Source organism: Epinephelus fuscoguttatus, linkage group LG6, assembly GCF_011397635.1.
Source record: "Epinephelus fuscoguttatus linkage group LG6, E.fuscoguttatus.final_Chr_v1".
Taxonomy (NCBI): domain Eukaryota; kingdom Metazoa; phylum Chordata; class Actinopteri; order Perciformes; family Serranidae; genus Epinephelus; species Epinephelus fuscoguttatus.
The window spans coordinates 18195251-18212280 of NC_064757.1; the positions used below are offsets into that span (position 1 = coordinate 18195251).

A 17030-nucleotide genomic window follows, 5' to 3' on the forward strand; every position below is an offset into this window, starting at 1 on the left:
CACACACACACACACACACACACACACACACACACACACACACACACACACACACCTCCTGATGCATTCATACAAGTAAATGCTTCTGTGCAATTTACATGTGACTACACACAGACTGTACATACTGTGCACTTACTGTAATTGCCTTATTTCTTGTGAACTAATTTCTGACCTTCACACATTTGAAATGGTTGTGTTGCTAACTGAGATTAGTTTGCTCCCATTTGATGAATGATATGTTTTAAATATGGAGCACGGCCTCTGGGTGGAGGATGATATCTTTTTCTCATTGTTTATATACTTATACTGAGCATTTAATAAGTTTATTCATTTGTAAGTTCGTCTGATGTGTCTCAGACTGTATGACAAGACAACAACATATGATAAATGGCTGTATTTACAAAATCATTATGTTCAATGTTGTCTGTAGGAACTAATATCTTTAAGCCATTGAGATCTAATTTAAGGGATGTGTTTCATGTGGTTATGATGAGTAAAAGATCCAGTATCTCAACCATAAGTCTAATGGTGCTTGTCCTTGTTCTTCTGCAATTATGTAATCGTGAGATACTTGGGGTTTTACTACTCCCTATTATGGGGAATGCCAAATGCCACATAAATAATTTCTACTGCAGAGAAAAGAGGGTTGACACTTGCTGTTCCTTTGTCAGACTACCTCACAGTGTGAAATAATATGTGCTAAACTAAAAGGTTAAATTTATGTGGAGGGAAGATTATTGAAGTTCTCCTTCCTTGAATGAATCCAAACTTTCAGTGTTAATGTTCAGTATCGTCTGCACCCCCTACCTCGTTGCTCATCATGTCTCAGTCTCATTTATGTCTTGTATAATGTTTAACAACACAACTTATCATATCCATGTCAAATCTACTGTATCATATCTCTTCTCTACTTCTGCTGTCCTCTTACCTACCTACCTACCTTCCACCCCTGCCCTATTAGGCTATGTTGACACTGAAAGTCTTAGTGCTCAATTCAGATTTATTGTTCAGACCCAGTGTGTTTGTTTGGCTGTTCACATTATTTTTTGAAATATTGCAAATACCAGATTCCAGTGTGTACTGGTCGTGGTCATAACAAAGATGTCACACGCAGCACGCTGTCATACAGTAAGTACACATGGAGGCTGCTGAAGTCTGCTTTTATTGTTTCATTTATAAGCTGATGTGCAGTGGAAGCCAATTAATTCTTAAACAGATGATAACAAGGGCAAGAATGAGGAGAAATGAGGAGAAAGAGCCAGATTGGTTATTAGTTCTGTTTGAAGGTGTGTGAGGATGAGAGCCAGAAGTGGTGGGATCATGACGTAAATGGCTCCACTAAAACAGATTTCATCCAACATTTCGGGGTGTCTGTGGCTACTTTACATTATTGGCGCCCTCCCACAAGGCTCACAAGATAAGACACTCTCCACTAAAATTAGCGTGTTTGTGTGTGGGTTATTTAAACATGAGAAAACCTGCAAAAATAGGCAATAAACTCCTTTTTCACTGCCAGTAGACCAGAGCCGTGTACTGTGCTGTGAAGCAGATCGGTAGCCCTTTGTGTGTGTGTGTGTGTGTGTGTGTGTGTGTGTGTGTGTGTGTGTGTGCGTGTGTCACGTTCAATGGACAGGTTAATAAACAGTAAAAACAGCATGGAGGCCAGTGAAAATGTTACGGTAGTTTTTCAAATGTCTTGCTTTGTCTCTCTCTCTCAAACTCTGTGCAGACTAATTTTGAACACTGCTCAATTGCTGCTTGGACGGAGATGGACTTTTTTGTGACTGCCAATCGAAACTGATTTGAGCTGAAGTCAGTTGACCCGAGAGTGAATGATGATTTTAAACTTTCCTAATAGATAAAAATGGCAGATGTTAGTGTTTTTTTGTGAATTTTGGAATATTAGTGTTCATATAAAAAAAAACAAAACAAAGTCTTGTGTAATCCCTGAATAATTCAAAGAAAAGCGGAAAGAAAATGCAGGTTACGGTAGAAACTGTGAGAGCTGAAAGCTGGAGAGCGATGAAATGTTGCAAATTATGCTACAGACTCAGACAGAATGTGTTCACTGACGCGACAACATCATTTCCTGATAAGTAATAATGTATAACGTGATAAGTAATAATGTATTAATGATAACTTATGCCACATTGGATGTGTACAGGCATCCTGTGTTATAGGACACAGTATCTATGGCAAATTAAATTGTTGAATTTGCCTTAGATAATTTTACTTGGATTCAAATTTAAATAACATTATGTGCCAATGTGAGTTATGTCTAAGATTTTGGAACCCTTGATCCCATCAGATTGGATGCATACTTAGGTGAATTTGATTTGGTGGGTAGATCCTGTGATGTCCAGAGGCTGATGGACCTAAATAAACCTAGACTGAAACTTTACTCATCTAAAATAACATTATGTTAAGTTGTGATTAAGTATTAACGTCATTATTTTTTAAAAGTACCATCTTCTCAGTCTGTTACATCACTTTATAACGGTGCTGTTTGTCAACAGTTGTTTTCACCTGCAGATAACATTTAGCAGTACTGCTAGAGGCCTAAATCTCGGAGCTGAAAAATGTGGACCTGTTTTCTGAGATGTTATGAACGATACTGTGACAACTTGTGGGACGTGAGCAATAAATTTTACTCTTTAAGGTAAAAGGCTTGTTACAGATGTTTTAGGAAGCACTAAACTGCAATAGGGCAATGGCATATTAGCACAACTCAGTGGCTGAGAGTGAGTGATGGTGAGTGGCAAAAAAGTGGAGAAAACAGCACATTTTGAGAGCTATAGTAAGTGTGTGAATGTGTGTGGCGTGTGGTTCCATCCCGCAGGCTAATAATCATTGCCTCTTTCCAGATGGAAGAGTGTACCCGACTCAGCAGAGGTCTTCCTGCTTCCTTAGGGCAAGGGGAGTAGGGGGTGGTATTGTGTTTGTGGGTGTGTGTGTGTGCATATGTGTGTTTGAGTGCATATGGAGGCAGGTATTGAACCGTCACTTACCAAGAATCCTCCAGGGGACGAGCACCACACAGAGAGGAGGGTGAGGGAGCCAAATTAGATAGAGGCTTTTGGCACCATCAATCTACAACAGACAACTTTGTTATCACATACCTTCAGTCACTTGTTTCACTGAAAACCTGAAGATGTCATTGTCTGTAACAGTGTGTCGGTCTGAGAGATGCAGTCATCTGCAACACTTCGTGGTACCTTTTGAGTACATTTTGAGTTTAGAGAAAACCCAATAATAAACAGTCCCTTAATGTAAACTGAGTAGGGGCTACAAAAAAGCCAAGAAAATTACACCAACAAACTTTTTAACTTCAGCATATGAATTACACGAAACTTGATTAAACTGAGTAAAAATGAAGATAATTGCTGTGAGATTGAGTTGCATCAACTGTAAACATGGATTTCAACATTTTAACCAACTCTATTTTTTGTGTATTGCATCAAATGTACATTGAATAATTAGTTAGCATGAATACAATTATTTTTTTAACAAATAGGAAAAAAAAACAAATATCATAATGTAAACATTTAATCATTTGTTTGATAGCTTACATTGCAGGGTCTATCCTGGTTAAAGGCAGCAACAGATAGTTCGCTTTCAACCACCTCTGCAGCAGCTGCTCCTCTAATCTTTCAGTCTGATGTGATCAGCTCTGATAGATCTGACCACAAAGAGATCGACTGATCAATTCTCCTCCTGGCTACTCAAACTCAACAAAGTGCTGCTGAGGAAAAAAGAAACTTATGAAGAGCTTCACCTGTGGTGTGTTCACAGACCCGCAGAAACTTTGGAATTTAGAGAGGGGACACAGAATGATCACAGGGGGACACACAAAATATTCTAGAAGGTTTGGGGATCTGCCATGCCCCCCCAACTTTAACAGTATTTGTTGTCCATGCACAACTGACCCCAACAAAAACCCTGTTCACACATAGATCCCGCACTACCCCAGCACCGAAGACCCTACATTGTGCCGTCTTTGCTTTTTTTACACAGAGCTAAACAACACTGGCATAATGCTGCCCCCAGTGTGTGGTTTTAGCTAGCATGCTGGTGTTCGGAAGCAAAAGAGGAGTGACAGGTGTGACGTCTAACACATCTAGTGGCATCTAGTGTGAGATATAAGCTTTGGCAGTGCTTTCTAAACAATAACAGTGGAATAACTCCACAAAAACAATCATTTACCGTCCCTGTCATATGTCGGCTGATCTCGTCCTCTGTTAGGAGGGTAGGGACCTCATAGTTTTTCTGATCTGCAGACATTTCCAGTTGTTGTTCTTCTTCTTTGAGTTAGCTGCTAACTGCTTCTAGCTGCTTTTTAAATTTCCTGGTGGTGGGTCACACACAGAGAATGTTTTCAAAATAGCACGCCAGTCCCATCCCACTGGCTCACAATCTTTACACTAGTGCTGCACGATTTGGTAAAAATGTGCGATTGCGATTATGGTGGACAATATCGCGATTTGCGATTGCAATTACAATATAATTACAATAAAATGTAAAAAATAAATGGTATCATGAGTCTTTTTGCTTGATTCAGTGTTTCCCCTACATTATATCAGGGGAGCACTGACCTGACATAGTTATTGTTATGGACAGACAGTGTGTCAATGACCATCAACAGACTGAGCACAGTCAAACATGCTGCTCACACAGCAGCGCAGCACGGAACTGTACACACAGCGGAGCGAGCATATGTGGCGTTCAGCCGTTGTCACGTAAATGACAAATTCCAGTGCCATAGCACAACACAGCAGCATGTCAAGTGGGCCGAACCCGAGCAAAATTGCTCAATTTTTAATTTGTTATGGAGTCCATGATTTCCCTGTGACACTTACAAATGTTTGCTTAACTGTGCTTGGATGTTGTTTTATGAGGCTCTGGCGGCTTTCAGTTGTCTCTTTGTCTTTAACGTTACACGGCTCCCACATGCACTCCTCCCAGTTTTCCCTGTGCTGTGCTGTCTCAAGTGTTGATAGATTGGTCGTGTTGCCGCAGGTTTACACTTTTACACAGCACGTCTTTCTGTTCAACGTCGCCGTACCTGAATCCAAAATATCGCCATGTAATAGTATACGTTGAGTTTTTTTTGCCACCAACTCAGCCTGTTTATGGTCGAGCTCATGCTCTTCTTCAGCATCTGTATTGGTCACTGCTGCACGCCGGCTGCACGCGCCAGGATAGCTTGTGGGCGTGATGTCAACAAACTCCACACACTACAGGAGAGGCAGTCACATTCACAGGCACACATGTTAACATTTATTTAGCCTACATTAAATTGCAAATCGCAGCCTTTTATAGGGTTAGGGGTTAGGGGTTATGTAATCGCACAGCCTGACATCGCGATTGCGATTGCGATTAGATTAATCGTGCAGCACTACTTTACACAGACGTCAGTTCGGCTTTGTTGCTACCTCCTCCGCTGCCGATTTAAAGGCAAGACAAGTCTGTCCCCTCGTTCTGTGTTAGTATCTTTTTTACAGAACAGCAACTTGGAACAACAGCACAAGATACAGCACAGCTGCCAAGATGTGGTACTGCCTAAAATGGGTATGGCTAAAGAAACTGCACTGCCAGCAAAAGTTTAATCTGGTTCTGTTGTTGCAGGGTGCATCAGATATTTTGATTAAGCACTTTCATGGAGTTTTATGTACTTGACCTATTACAAAACATGATGAAATTTTGGGAAATAATGGGTTGTTCAAACCTTGACACTCATTTGGTGAGACAAAATAATCATTTATTTGAGCAAATTTACATTTGTAATGTAGGTAGTATGAATTGTAACAGTGAAGGACTCTCTCCAGTGCAGTTACTCTGTATTAGCTGTTCTGCACAATAAATGGGAGCTGAATCAGCAGAATATTCTATATCAACTGAACCGACGCTTTCTGTAAGGAATCAAATGATTGTCTTCCTGTACATACAAAAGCGTCAGATCAAACAAACCAAACTGAGAAACAATATCAGCTATTTTTGCACATGAGTGATCAAAATTAGATCGCCTCTGCAGAGACAGCTAATTAACGGTACTTGAATTAATGCAAAACTCTGGGACGCCAACATGAAACAAAATTATGTATTTTAAAAAAAATCTCTTTTGGTTTCAGATTTTTTCTCAGAGGAGAACACAAGACAAGTGATTTACAAAGCACATATTTATCCTGTAGCGGACAAAAAACTGCAATTTAATTTCAGTTGGACTTTAAAATGTAGGCACTTGTAAACAGATAATTAACACGTACTTTTGTCTGTCCTCTCTTTCCCTCACTTGTTGAGTTCAGTTCAGTTTTTTTGACAGTACTCCAATTTAAATGTTTTGCATAAAATACAAAAGTAATTTTCCACACATCTATCTCTTTCACTCAGACAAACACTCACAGGTCTCCACTCTCTCACAAGCACTTTTTCACACGAATACCAACAGAGAGGATTCACATTTTCAGTGACCGAGCAGCTTCTCAGGAGCTCCTCACTTTGAATGACAGGTGGAAATGGGCTTCTTTCTCACTACTGTCACAGTGCAGATAGGCGATGTCACAAGGTCTATCTGTAGCAGAGATGTCTCCGAGTAGAAGTGGGCTGCAGAGAACACCCACTCATGAATGTGCTCTCACACACTCGTACACACAGAAAATGATGAAATGTACAGTTTCGTCACAACCACTTGTGGGTTGCGGGGATTATTCAGATATTCACCCATGCACGCACACATTTACACATTCTTACATTTGCATAATACCACATATATCCACATCTACAGGCAGCAGAGCAAAGTGACGTTAGTTGGCATGATAATCACGCTATGCTTACAGGGTAGTATCTATTAAAGCTGACAGTATATTCTGTCGTGACTCTTGTGTAAAAGTGCAGCTCCCCTCACTCTCATTATAAAACACTAATTTTCCCGCTTCATCTGAAAACCTAGGTGATAAAAACATTTTTGGAAATATATGTTTTGTCTTCACAATCTGATACAAGCTCTCAGTGCTGAAGCACTTAAGTAATTCACAGTAAATTGCCTCCCCTCATCTGCCAAGTTAAGCTCCCAGTGGGAAAAATGAATCACTGTGAGACAATTAAATCTCATCTTGTCTGGTCTTGTTTTTTGCCAGTGCTTTAATACCTTTTAATGTTGTGCTAGTTAGTATAGCCAGGAAAAGTGAGAAGAGAAAACAAACAAGTCACTCTCTGTCTGCAGCAGGTGTGTTGAACCAGTGCCCCCTGGTGGTTGTGGTGTGTATGTTGCTTGTTTGGCAGTAAAATAATACAGACTTGACTTTATCTGCTCAGTATCCTGTTGCATTTAGTTATAACAAAGGCAGTCTCTGTGCTTCTGTTGCAGTAAACTAAGTGGTTGTTTGATAATCACACAGGGTTTTTATTGTAGTGTAATATATAGGAATCAGGTTTGAATGATTGGCTCAGGCTGACAGTATTGTGCATTAGAAGGTTGCCATCTAGAGTCAGGGTGCAGACAGTGCAGAGTGATGCACTGAGCTCCATGTGTTTGCTGAACCATTTCATGGGGTGAGATGGAGAAGTGTGAACCGAGAGGATTAGGGGGGGCCAAAGGCACACTCTCATGCTACTCTGTCTCTACCAACCCCTCCTCCCTCACACACACTCAGTCTCCACAGTGACTGGCTGCACGGTTGACAGACAGATCTCCCAGTGGTCTCGGAGGTCCCCAGGGGAGCCGGTGGTCAGTGAGGTGGATATCCTTAATGTCAGTCCCTGACTGTCAGGGGAAAACACCCTCGTACTGTGAGGTGGTGACTCAAAAGATTAACCAGGACATTTACTAATACAGTTAGATACTTCATAGTTTTAGTGATGTATTTGAATACAATGCCAGCATGTTGTGTTGCATTGCAGCTGCTATTGTTTCAACTTTGATTTACAGTAAGAGAGAGAAACACTCATCGGCTCATTGTGTATTCAAGGCCGTCCACCAGGATGCAAAATTAATTTTTTGCCCACCGACCAAATGGCAAGTGAATGTTCAAATTTCCCCAGCTACTCAATAGATTACTATTGTTTCTTTGCCTGGTAAGTGAAGCAAATCTACCAACCATTTGCATATTTCACCAGCATTTGACTAGTGGATGGTGCTCGTTTTGTGCCCTGCCGTCCACACCAAGAACAGTAACTATAACAGTAACCAAAAATATATCTCCAACTTAATTGGCATCATATTCAGAACAGTTTGATGAGCGCTAGAAACACTGACAGCGAGTCAAAATCCATTCAAAATTACAGTGTCACATTCAACATGGCAGATGCAGAGAGACTCAGCATGGGGGCTAAAAATAATGCACCCCTGTTTGATCAAACAGTCTTTATGAAGACACAATCGAGAAGAAGGACAATTGAGATGCACTCGGGCTCACCCTCGGAATGGGTGGTGAGTGTTATTCTTACTAACGGAGATGAGGAGATGATTATTATGATTAGTTTATAAGATTATGATCATTTTCCTATGCCGCCTACACAGCTGGAGTGTACAGCACATGCTTGGTGCCACTGTTTACAGAACATCATCGTTCATTAGCGAGGGCGCTCACATCATTATGGTTATTGTTCTTCATGTGGATGGCCCTTTACTCTTTGGTCTTGATTTTGCTTCCAGGATAACACTGAAAGTCTCTGCTTCACTGAATTGTGTGTTTAAACTATACTGATATTAATTTTCCCCCAAGTTTCCCTTTTATAAAAGCTCAAACATATGACAAACGTCTTCCTTTGTATTCATATTTTAAGCTTATCTTGTATTTGCCCGGATTTAACGCCTCAGCTGAAGCACAGCATGTGTTGCATAGGCATTTGATGCTTAACGCAGCTACTGTGCATTCATGGTGACATTAATTTGAACCATGTATTCTTTTTACAGTAAGAATGTGTAGTAGATCTAACAGCAGGTGTCATGTGTTGTCATTAACACCTCCAAACCGTGTGTGGTTTTGTCCCTACACCAGAGAATCACATCGCACTGAATCACTTCTCAACCAGTCCAAACAAAACAAATCTATCACAAAGAGAGCTGTTAATTTCTGTTTTTCATATCTTTTGTTTTGACAAGCATTTGGGTGTTTGAGTATTGTGAATCAGTAACACGCCGGAGACAAACAGTCTGAGTCTCTAAAAATAGAAATAAAGGCACACCAAACACCAACAAAGATGAAGTAACAATAGTGGGTGTGCTTCATAATCCATTGCTAGTCTTTGAAAGATGTTTCACTAATAATGTTTGCCATTGTTAATTTGCTTTGGGCTCCTACAGTACAGCTCTATGGATGGTTGAAGCGTGTGTGCTGATTACATTTAGAAAGTGCATTTTGTAATGCAGCTAAAACCTTGAGAATAATCATTTAATCTTTAATCAAACCTGATAATCTCAGGCTTGTGTAGAAACAGATAATGAATATTATACATGCTCATGCATACTTAAAGTTAACATAAAGATGACTGCAGGCATTTGTTCCCGAGGTGCTGGAAGGAATTACAGCATAAAACTTAAAATATTTGGGTTTTACAGTTGTTAAAAAAAGGCATGTTGGTGGGAAGAGCCTGATCAGATGTAACTCTCCTATAAGTACAGAAACCCCTTATATGGATCAAAAAGCTACGGTAATTCTATTTTTCTAGCTTCATTACTTGCCTCATGATAATCTGTTTGCTTCCAGCTGGCTACCTGAGGCTAATGCGTGCACATTGAAGTCATGATGGGAAAAAGTCGTTTTCTCCCTAATGAAAAACACAATGACCTTGAAGCTCATGAAAAACTGCCAGAAACAAGCCAACGAGAAGCAGTAGTGAAACTTGGTGTTCCATGGGCTACATGACTGCGGGTGATGGAGACAGAAAACCAATGTGCACGGAAAAAGCACCTGCAGTTGAAGCCGTTGTCAAGTGGGTTGATAATGCTCAGTCAGGTATATTCATGTAATTAATTAGATGGTAATTTGCATGAGAAAAGAAGGAATAATAGAATTTGGTTATAATAACCATCTGCTTCTAGCAGGGTTGGCAATGAGCTTTTTTGTCAGGTGGATTCCGAAATCTGTCACCAAATCAATAGATTGCTGTTGTTTCGGGGCTGGTGAGTGAAGCAAATCTAGCTGCTACTTGGATATTGTCCCAGCATTTGGCTGGTGACAGGGGCTAATTTCCAACCTCATCTACTACAGAGGTTTCCACTGTAGTAGATAATGTAAAATACATACACACGTTGTTTATTCTGATCCTAAATGCTTGAATTTAAATACACATCAAATTGAGAAGCTTATTAAGGCTAATGTTAATTGGTCATTGTCTAATGCTGTTAATCATTTTTCGTAAACATGGGTAAAACAGGTTTATATATTCAGGTTGATGAACCAAGAAAGGCAAAGAAATGCCTATTTTTGTCATCTAGAAGTCAGACTTTTAGGTGAGTACACCTGTATTCAATTCAAAAGCAATTTGGGTCTTAAAGATCAAAGGACAACCTAGAAAAAGATAGAAGTTAATTGTCTTTCTCCCAACTTTAGAATTGCACTGAATATCATTAAATGGGAGAGAGGAAGGTGTGACATGACAGTAACAGCAAACCACTCTGTTTTTTAGTGTTCTTTTCTAACCACTTTGGAGCTTTTATCCATGAACATAATGTCACACGTGCAAATCAGTAAGTAGGTCGTACTCCTCTCCGCTGCCACATCCCCAAGTTGTTTCATGTGCTTCCATTTTCAAACTCCAATTCATTTGTATTAGACAGAGCTTTGACTCCACTTCACCCATTTCCCTTTTGACCACCATACAGTGTCTCATCACATCTCCCCCCTTCTCTCCATCTTGCCCTCTGTCTCTCTCCATCGCTCATCTTTTTTTTCCCATGCGCAGAAGCTGTCTTTTTTCTCTTGCATCCTATCCCCATAGTTTCAATTTCAGCTTGTTCATCAGTTGTGCTGGATCTTATTTTATGTCTCCCCTTTCACTCTCTCCCTCCATCTCTCTGTGTGTCTCACTTCCATTCTCCCTCTCTCTCTCCTCCTCCTCTCATCTTAGAGACAGTAGTGTGCCTGCAGCCTCAAATCTAAGCCGCTGCCTGTCAGGCTGCTCCGTTTATGCGCTCTGCGCTACTCTCCTTTCCTCTCCTCTCCCCTCTGCGCTATACTGCACTGCACTGCACTGCTCGTCTCTCCTCTCTTCACATCTCCATCTCTCCTCCATCTCTTCCTCTCTTCTTTCTCTTCCTCTACCTGAATCCCTCTCACACTACACGCTCTCATCTCTGCTGTGCATTGCTGCGCTCTGCTCCATTCTTTGGGAAAATACTGTACACTCTGGGTTTTTTCGCGCCAGAGCTGAGTGCACTCCGGCTACTGGTGGAAGAGGAATCAGATGTTCCTGGTGCACCAGGTTTGGCTTGCCTCGGACTCTTTGGATCTGTGTGGGCCAGAGAGGAGAAGAGGGCAGGGAGGGAGGGGAGGGGGGGCAGAGAGCTGACCAGGTGAGAGATTCATCTGCTCGGGGGAGTAAAGGCTTCAAGGTGGTGGCAGTAGTGGTTGATGGTTGTCTGTCGAGGGTCATGCCCTGGGACTTGCGTGCTTTTCGGCAGTTGGAGTTGGAGACCCTCTCCCATTTTTGCCCCCCTTGTGGGGCAGCATTGATCCTGGTCCCGGGAAAAGCCGCCGGGCACCAGTGGCTGCACCGTGAAGAGTGGGCACCATGAACCAGCTGGATGCACCACGGCCACTCAACTGGACCATCAGAAAACTGTGCCATGCAGCCTTCCTGCCATCTGTACGCCTGCTAAAGGTAAAAGAACACAGGGGAAGGGAGAGTGGGGATGAACTAAAAAAAAAAAAAATGGCAAAGGAGATGTATAGTAAAATGTGTCAGGCAGCCTTTCTGCTATTCTGCCACTTTCCAAAAGAAGATGATGTGAGGATATAAAATGAATGCTGGAAAAGCTGCTATGCCACATCCCTGGCTTCCTTCAAGTGTACTTGTGCATAACCCAGTGGATGTAAGGCAGGCTTTTAGAGGGGATAGAGGGCAAGTGTGGCAAAACTGCCAGTATAACACTAAGCTTTGAAAGTATGGGGATGCGCAAAGAGGGTAGGATAAAAATGGAGACTGGTAAAGCGGGAGCATGATGTTAGGGAGATGCGCACAGAGTGAGACAGAGAAATGGAAGAGGCAGTGACAAAGAAAGTGTGTTGAAGGAGAAAAAGCAAAGCTTTATAAATGATTGAGAGCAGGAAAAAAACAGGACAGGAGAGGATGAGACACTGACAATAAGAGTTGGAAAGAATCAGAGGGAGAGACGGGATTATAGGGGTCCAGTGTTGGAAATAGCAAGAGGTTTGCAGAGAGGGAGTGAAAGGAATGCGAGAAGACGAAAGGAAAGGTAGATGGTGAACGAAACAGGCAGAATATAAGGGAAGAGAGGCTTTGTAGGGATGGGTGAGCAGAAATGTTGAATTGGAGAGGACAGACAGGGACTGAGGAGAATTAGGACAGAGGTGGATGTGCATCATCAAATTCCAGTGGACAGGTGTTAAAATGAATTCAACAATGCACCTCAGTGTAAAACCTTGTGTTGGACTTGTGCGTTTTGTTAGAATTAGCCAGGTTTAGTTGACAAACCACACCTTTTCGCCTCATCACCTGAGCAGAGGTGTGTATTACAGTGTGTGTAGCCTACATTCATCTGCGTGTCTGAGCATGTGTGGTTGCATGTGTGTATTTGTGTTTTATAGCCTCTGTAAAGTGCCTCTATAGGGCTTGTTTACAGACATTTGTAGCCTAAAACCCCATCTTTATTCATTCATGTGCTTTTATAAGCCAGTTAGAGGCACTGTTTAAGGAGAGCTATTGTTGGAGGTCTTGAATGCCTCTTCTTCACTCTCCTTTGATCTGGCTTTATCAAAGTGTCTCACAGAGCAGTGTCGCTGTGATGTTGAAGCACACGGCTAGAGTGCCTGGGCTCACATGTCAGCCATTTGCATTTGTATAGCCTGGTTAAATGAATATCATTGTAATCCTTGATTGAATGTGCATAGGGTCTGTTTGTGTGTGTGTGTGTGTGTGTGTCTGTCTGTCTGTCTGTCTGAGGACGTGCTTAGTGTGGTCGTTAACCTGCTTTACTGTGGAGCTGTACATGAGGATGAAGTTTTCTGAGTGTTGTCTCTGTGCATGTGTGTATTTAGAGTATTCAGAGCACCTAAAAAGTAAAGCAATGTACAATATTTCTTTTAGAATTAAAGGTTCAGAAATGCACCAGCGAACATTTCTAACTTAAAGGTGATGAAATAAATGTTTTACTATGTAAAGCCATTAAAAAAAATCTACTACTCAAAAGTTAAAGTGGACTTATACAAATTAAATTCAGTTGATTGATTTTTCCCCTCCCTAAGCTCCCCAAGACTTGAATAGATGATGTCATCAAGTGAAGCCTGTTGGATTTAGTGCTTTACCACTGAATAAGTGATTCCCTCTGTGGGACACTAAAATAAGATTTATTTGAATTGAAGGCTCCCAGCTGTGAAACAGAAAATCTTCCCATCCCAAGCTCTTTCTATGTCCAGGGTTGGTTCACGAACCAGCTCCAGAATTAACGACATCAGTACCACAGCACTGTCCCTGCTGTTAGCTCAAGAGCTGCTTGTCATTCAAATGAATTGAAAATGTTTTAAAATATTATAAAAATAATGTGAGTTTTCATTTTTCAGGGCCAAGATAAAGTCCCTTCTTTACACACCTTTGCATTTTTACACAGTATCAAACAATGGCAGCATCATGCTGCTCTAGTGTGGGTTACCACGACAGCATCGGCAGAGTGTGACATTTAACATAGCAACACTTGAGTGTGACATTTAACATAGCAACACTTTTTTAAACAATAACAATGGCGTAACATGGTAATAATCATTTACTGTCCCTGTTATATATGGCAGCTGATCTGGTCCTCTGCATGGAGGAGGAGTTTTCCCAATTTGAGGACATTTTCAGCTGCTGTTCTCCTTCTTTGAGTTAGCTGCTAACTGCTGCTAGCTGCTTTAAAGTCTCCCACAGTCGGTTGCATGCATAATATGTCATCAAAACTTCACACCCTTGCAAAGGCAGTGTAAAGGGGGCTTTACAGTTTTGATGGTCGTGGCAGCATCTGAACGTGCAGGCTTGGTTGTGTTAGCACTGTGGATGAAGCTACAGAGGGTCACGGTCCCTGTTTCTGTTGTGTGTGAATCTTCCCAGAGAGACATCAGGCTGTCAGCATGAAATTAACGTAATAGGCCTGTCATTATTGTCGGAAATTTCTGCACGACAAGCACTTTCCTCCCATGTCCCGCTAACTTATTACCTGCCTGCTGCTGCCAACTGCATACTTATGCTCGTGTGTGCACCCGAGTGTGACTACAATTTATAGGCTGTCAGTGATGTTTTGTGTCTTCCTTGGGCAGAGAAATATGTCCAGCAGATTGTGTGCGTGTGTTTGCATGTAGGTTTGTGCTTGTGTTTGTGCACATGCTCTTCTATGTTGGAGTATGTGCATTTATAATGCAGCGCTACAGGCACAGTTGACATTGTAGCATGTATGTACCCTGCAAGCTCCGGTGAGTGAGCATATGATTTGAACCCTGTGGTATGCTCAGAGTCAGAGAGACAGTTACACAAAGTAAATTTAATAAGAACTGAAACCTTTATCTTTAATATTAAATTAAGCACTACCGCCATACTGTGTGTGTCTCTTAAGGGCTAACCGGTAATGCAATCTTATCTCATTTCTATAGAAACACACAGCACACAGCCAACCTATCCTGCTGATGCCCCCAGCCACTGTGCCTTTTATGATTCCATACAGTTCATCAAAAACCTAGTACACTTTCATCATCTTCTTAACCCACCTTCATTAAGCTGACCACGCAACGAGTGGAAGTGTCGGTGTGTACATGTGTGTGCGTGTGCGCGCGTGATATGGACTCGATGCATGCTAAGATATTGATCGTTCGAAGATATCATCACAGTGGCAAGACCCAGAAGCTCAATGCATTGACGGTGGAATTGACTCTATTTGACATCTCATCCATTAGAGGACCATGGCTTACAGTGTGTAAAATAGTGTGTGTGTGTGTGTGTGTGTGTGTGTGTGCAAACGTCCTTGAGTGCAAAATTGGTGTAAAGATATTGATTCATTTGTGGGTTTCTGTCAGTAGTTATGAGCATGCATGTCTGTCAGTTCAGCTCAAAGATAAATATTGTTGAGTTCTGTGTCAGTGTGAATAGACTTGAGTGGATTTACAAGTAAACCTTGATGAGGATGATTTCCTGTCTTCTGACACAGAATGCAGATTTGTTAAAGATAATCCCGAGATACTTGCTTTTGTCTGCAAGGGCGGTAGCACTGCACTAACTCGGCTTTATTAATGATCCTGATCTGGCAATGAATCAGGTTTGTGCTGATATGAGTGCTCAACAAGTAATTGAATTCATTAAAACAGCTTCCTATTGACCTTTAAAATGGCAAGCAATTGGTCAAGTGCCACTTTACAGAAGAGTAATGCCCCTATTAGACAAGGGAGGGAGAGAGAGGTGTTTCCCTGAAGTAGGACACCTAAAAAAAAAAAGGAAGGGAAAGCACACCTGGAGTTTCACTCTTGGCCATGCGCTCTCATCCTGTGTGTCTATCCAGAAAGCCACCCAGAAACCATCATTGATTCTCACCGTTTGTAGATTTGTAACCTTGTGCTCTTTTATCTGGACCTGTACAAAAGAGCCCTTTGCTGGATATGACTGACAGTGTAGATTTAATCAAAATGTTCTCTCTGCCTGAGCTTGTGTCTTGCTCCTAAAATGATATTATATATATATATTTGCAACACTGACAGCTGAGATATTTTACAAGTTTAAGCCTGGGATTTTGTGTAGACTCAGCGGGATAAAGCATGAGACAGGGAAACAATGTTGGACAGAGAATCGGAAATGGAAAATCTGTCTGCTTTCATCCTCTCTTGGCAACTTTAATACTTCTCTCACATATGAATACATTCAGCGAAACCTCTGTCTTTTCTTCCGCTTTTTAAGGTGACAGCCTCTCTAATATTTAATGAATATGTGCTTTGTTATCTTTTCATCATCATACCACATTAAGTTGTCTTAACTGCCTCTCCTCGATCAGTTTCAAGGGAATTTCATTACATTATATCCTCACCCTTTTAGGAAATCAGACAGTGTTAATACCTCTGCAGTGCTGTGCGGTAATTGTGTAAAGAAAATGCTGCATACAGAGAACACAGTAATGATGCTTTCTTGCTCTCTTTGTGAAGTTGTTCAGTTCTGCCCTCCTTCACTTGTCTCCATCTTGCATTTTTCTCTTTTGTGTCCTGTCTGTCTGTCTTTTGTCTTCTGCCTCTTACTATTTTTGATACACTGTCCTCTTTCCTTTCTTTTTGTGTCTCTGACTCCCTTTTTTCCCACCATTGCAGCCCATAATCATAAAGCATAGATAACACTCCATCTTATGCAAAATACATGGGGGACGGGATGCTGCTGCTAAAAAAATAAAATTCTCCCTCTAATGCTAAAAATACATTTGTGTTACATAAAAAGAATCACTGTTGCAGTGCCTCGTATCACCGAGTTTAGCTGCGAGGAGTGAATATGCATGGGAGTTCATCCTACACAGCAATCTAACGTAATCATCATTATGAAAATTTCCTATTCTTAATGTGAATTCTGACACCTACAGTATACAGTATGACAAGAAGCGAAGTACAGTTTCTCACCCATAGGTGGCACCACGCTTTTTTGTATCTATAGAAGGCAGATGGATACAGTAGATCTCAGCACAGCAAATGTTATAAAACTAACAATCCTTAAGACCTTTATGTAGATGTGCTCTTTGTACCTACACCTGTGTACTCTTTTAGTAAACATCACATATTCTAAAGCAGCATATTAATGTAGAATGAGAACAAAACTTTTCAAAACACAAAACTGAGATGCATTTTCTCTCTGTATCTGAT

The 17030-nt window shown here is 41.2% G+C and overlaps 1 protein-coding gene across 6 annotated transcripts in view; it reads left to right on the forward strand.

Moving 5' to 3' along the window:
* Positions 1 to 17030, forward strand: part of trpm3 (transient receptor potential cation channel, subfamily M, member 3) — a 172204-nt gene that overhangs the window by 25275 nt on the left and 129899 nt on the right. For 2 of the 6 annotated variants that reach the window (XM_049579216.1, XM_049579214.1), the window contains exon 1: positions 11463 to 11820. The exons of 2 other annotated variants lie outside the window; for them this stretch is intronic. In XM_049579216.1, coding sequence (XP_049435173.1) covers positions 11731 to 11820 — 90 coding nt within the window. In that variant the 5' untranslated portion in view covers positions 11463 to 11730. Of the gene's footprint in view, positions 1 to 11462; positions 11821 to 17030 lie in introns of those variants that run through there. 2 more of the 6 variants (XM_049579212.1, XM_049579213.1) reach the window with 1 other exon arrangement.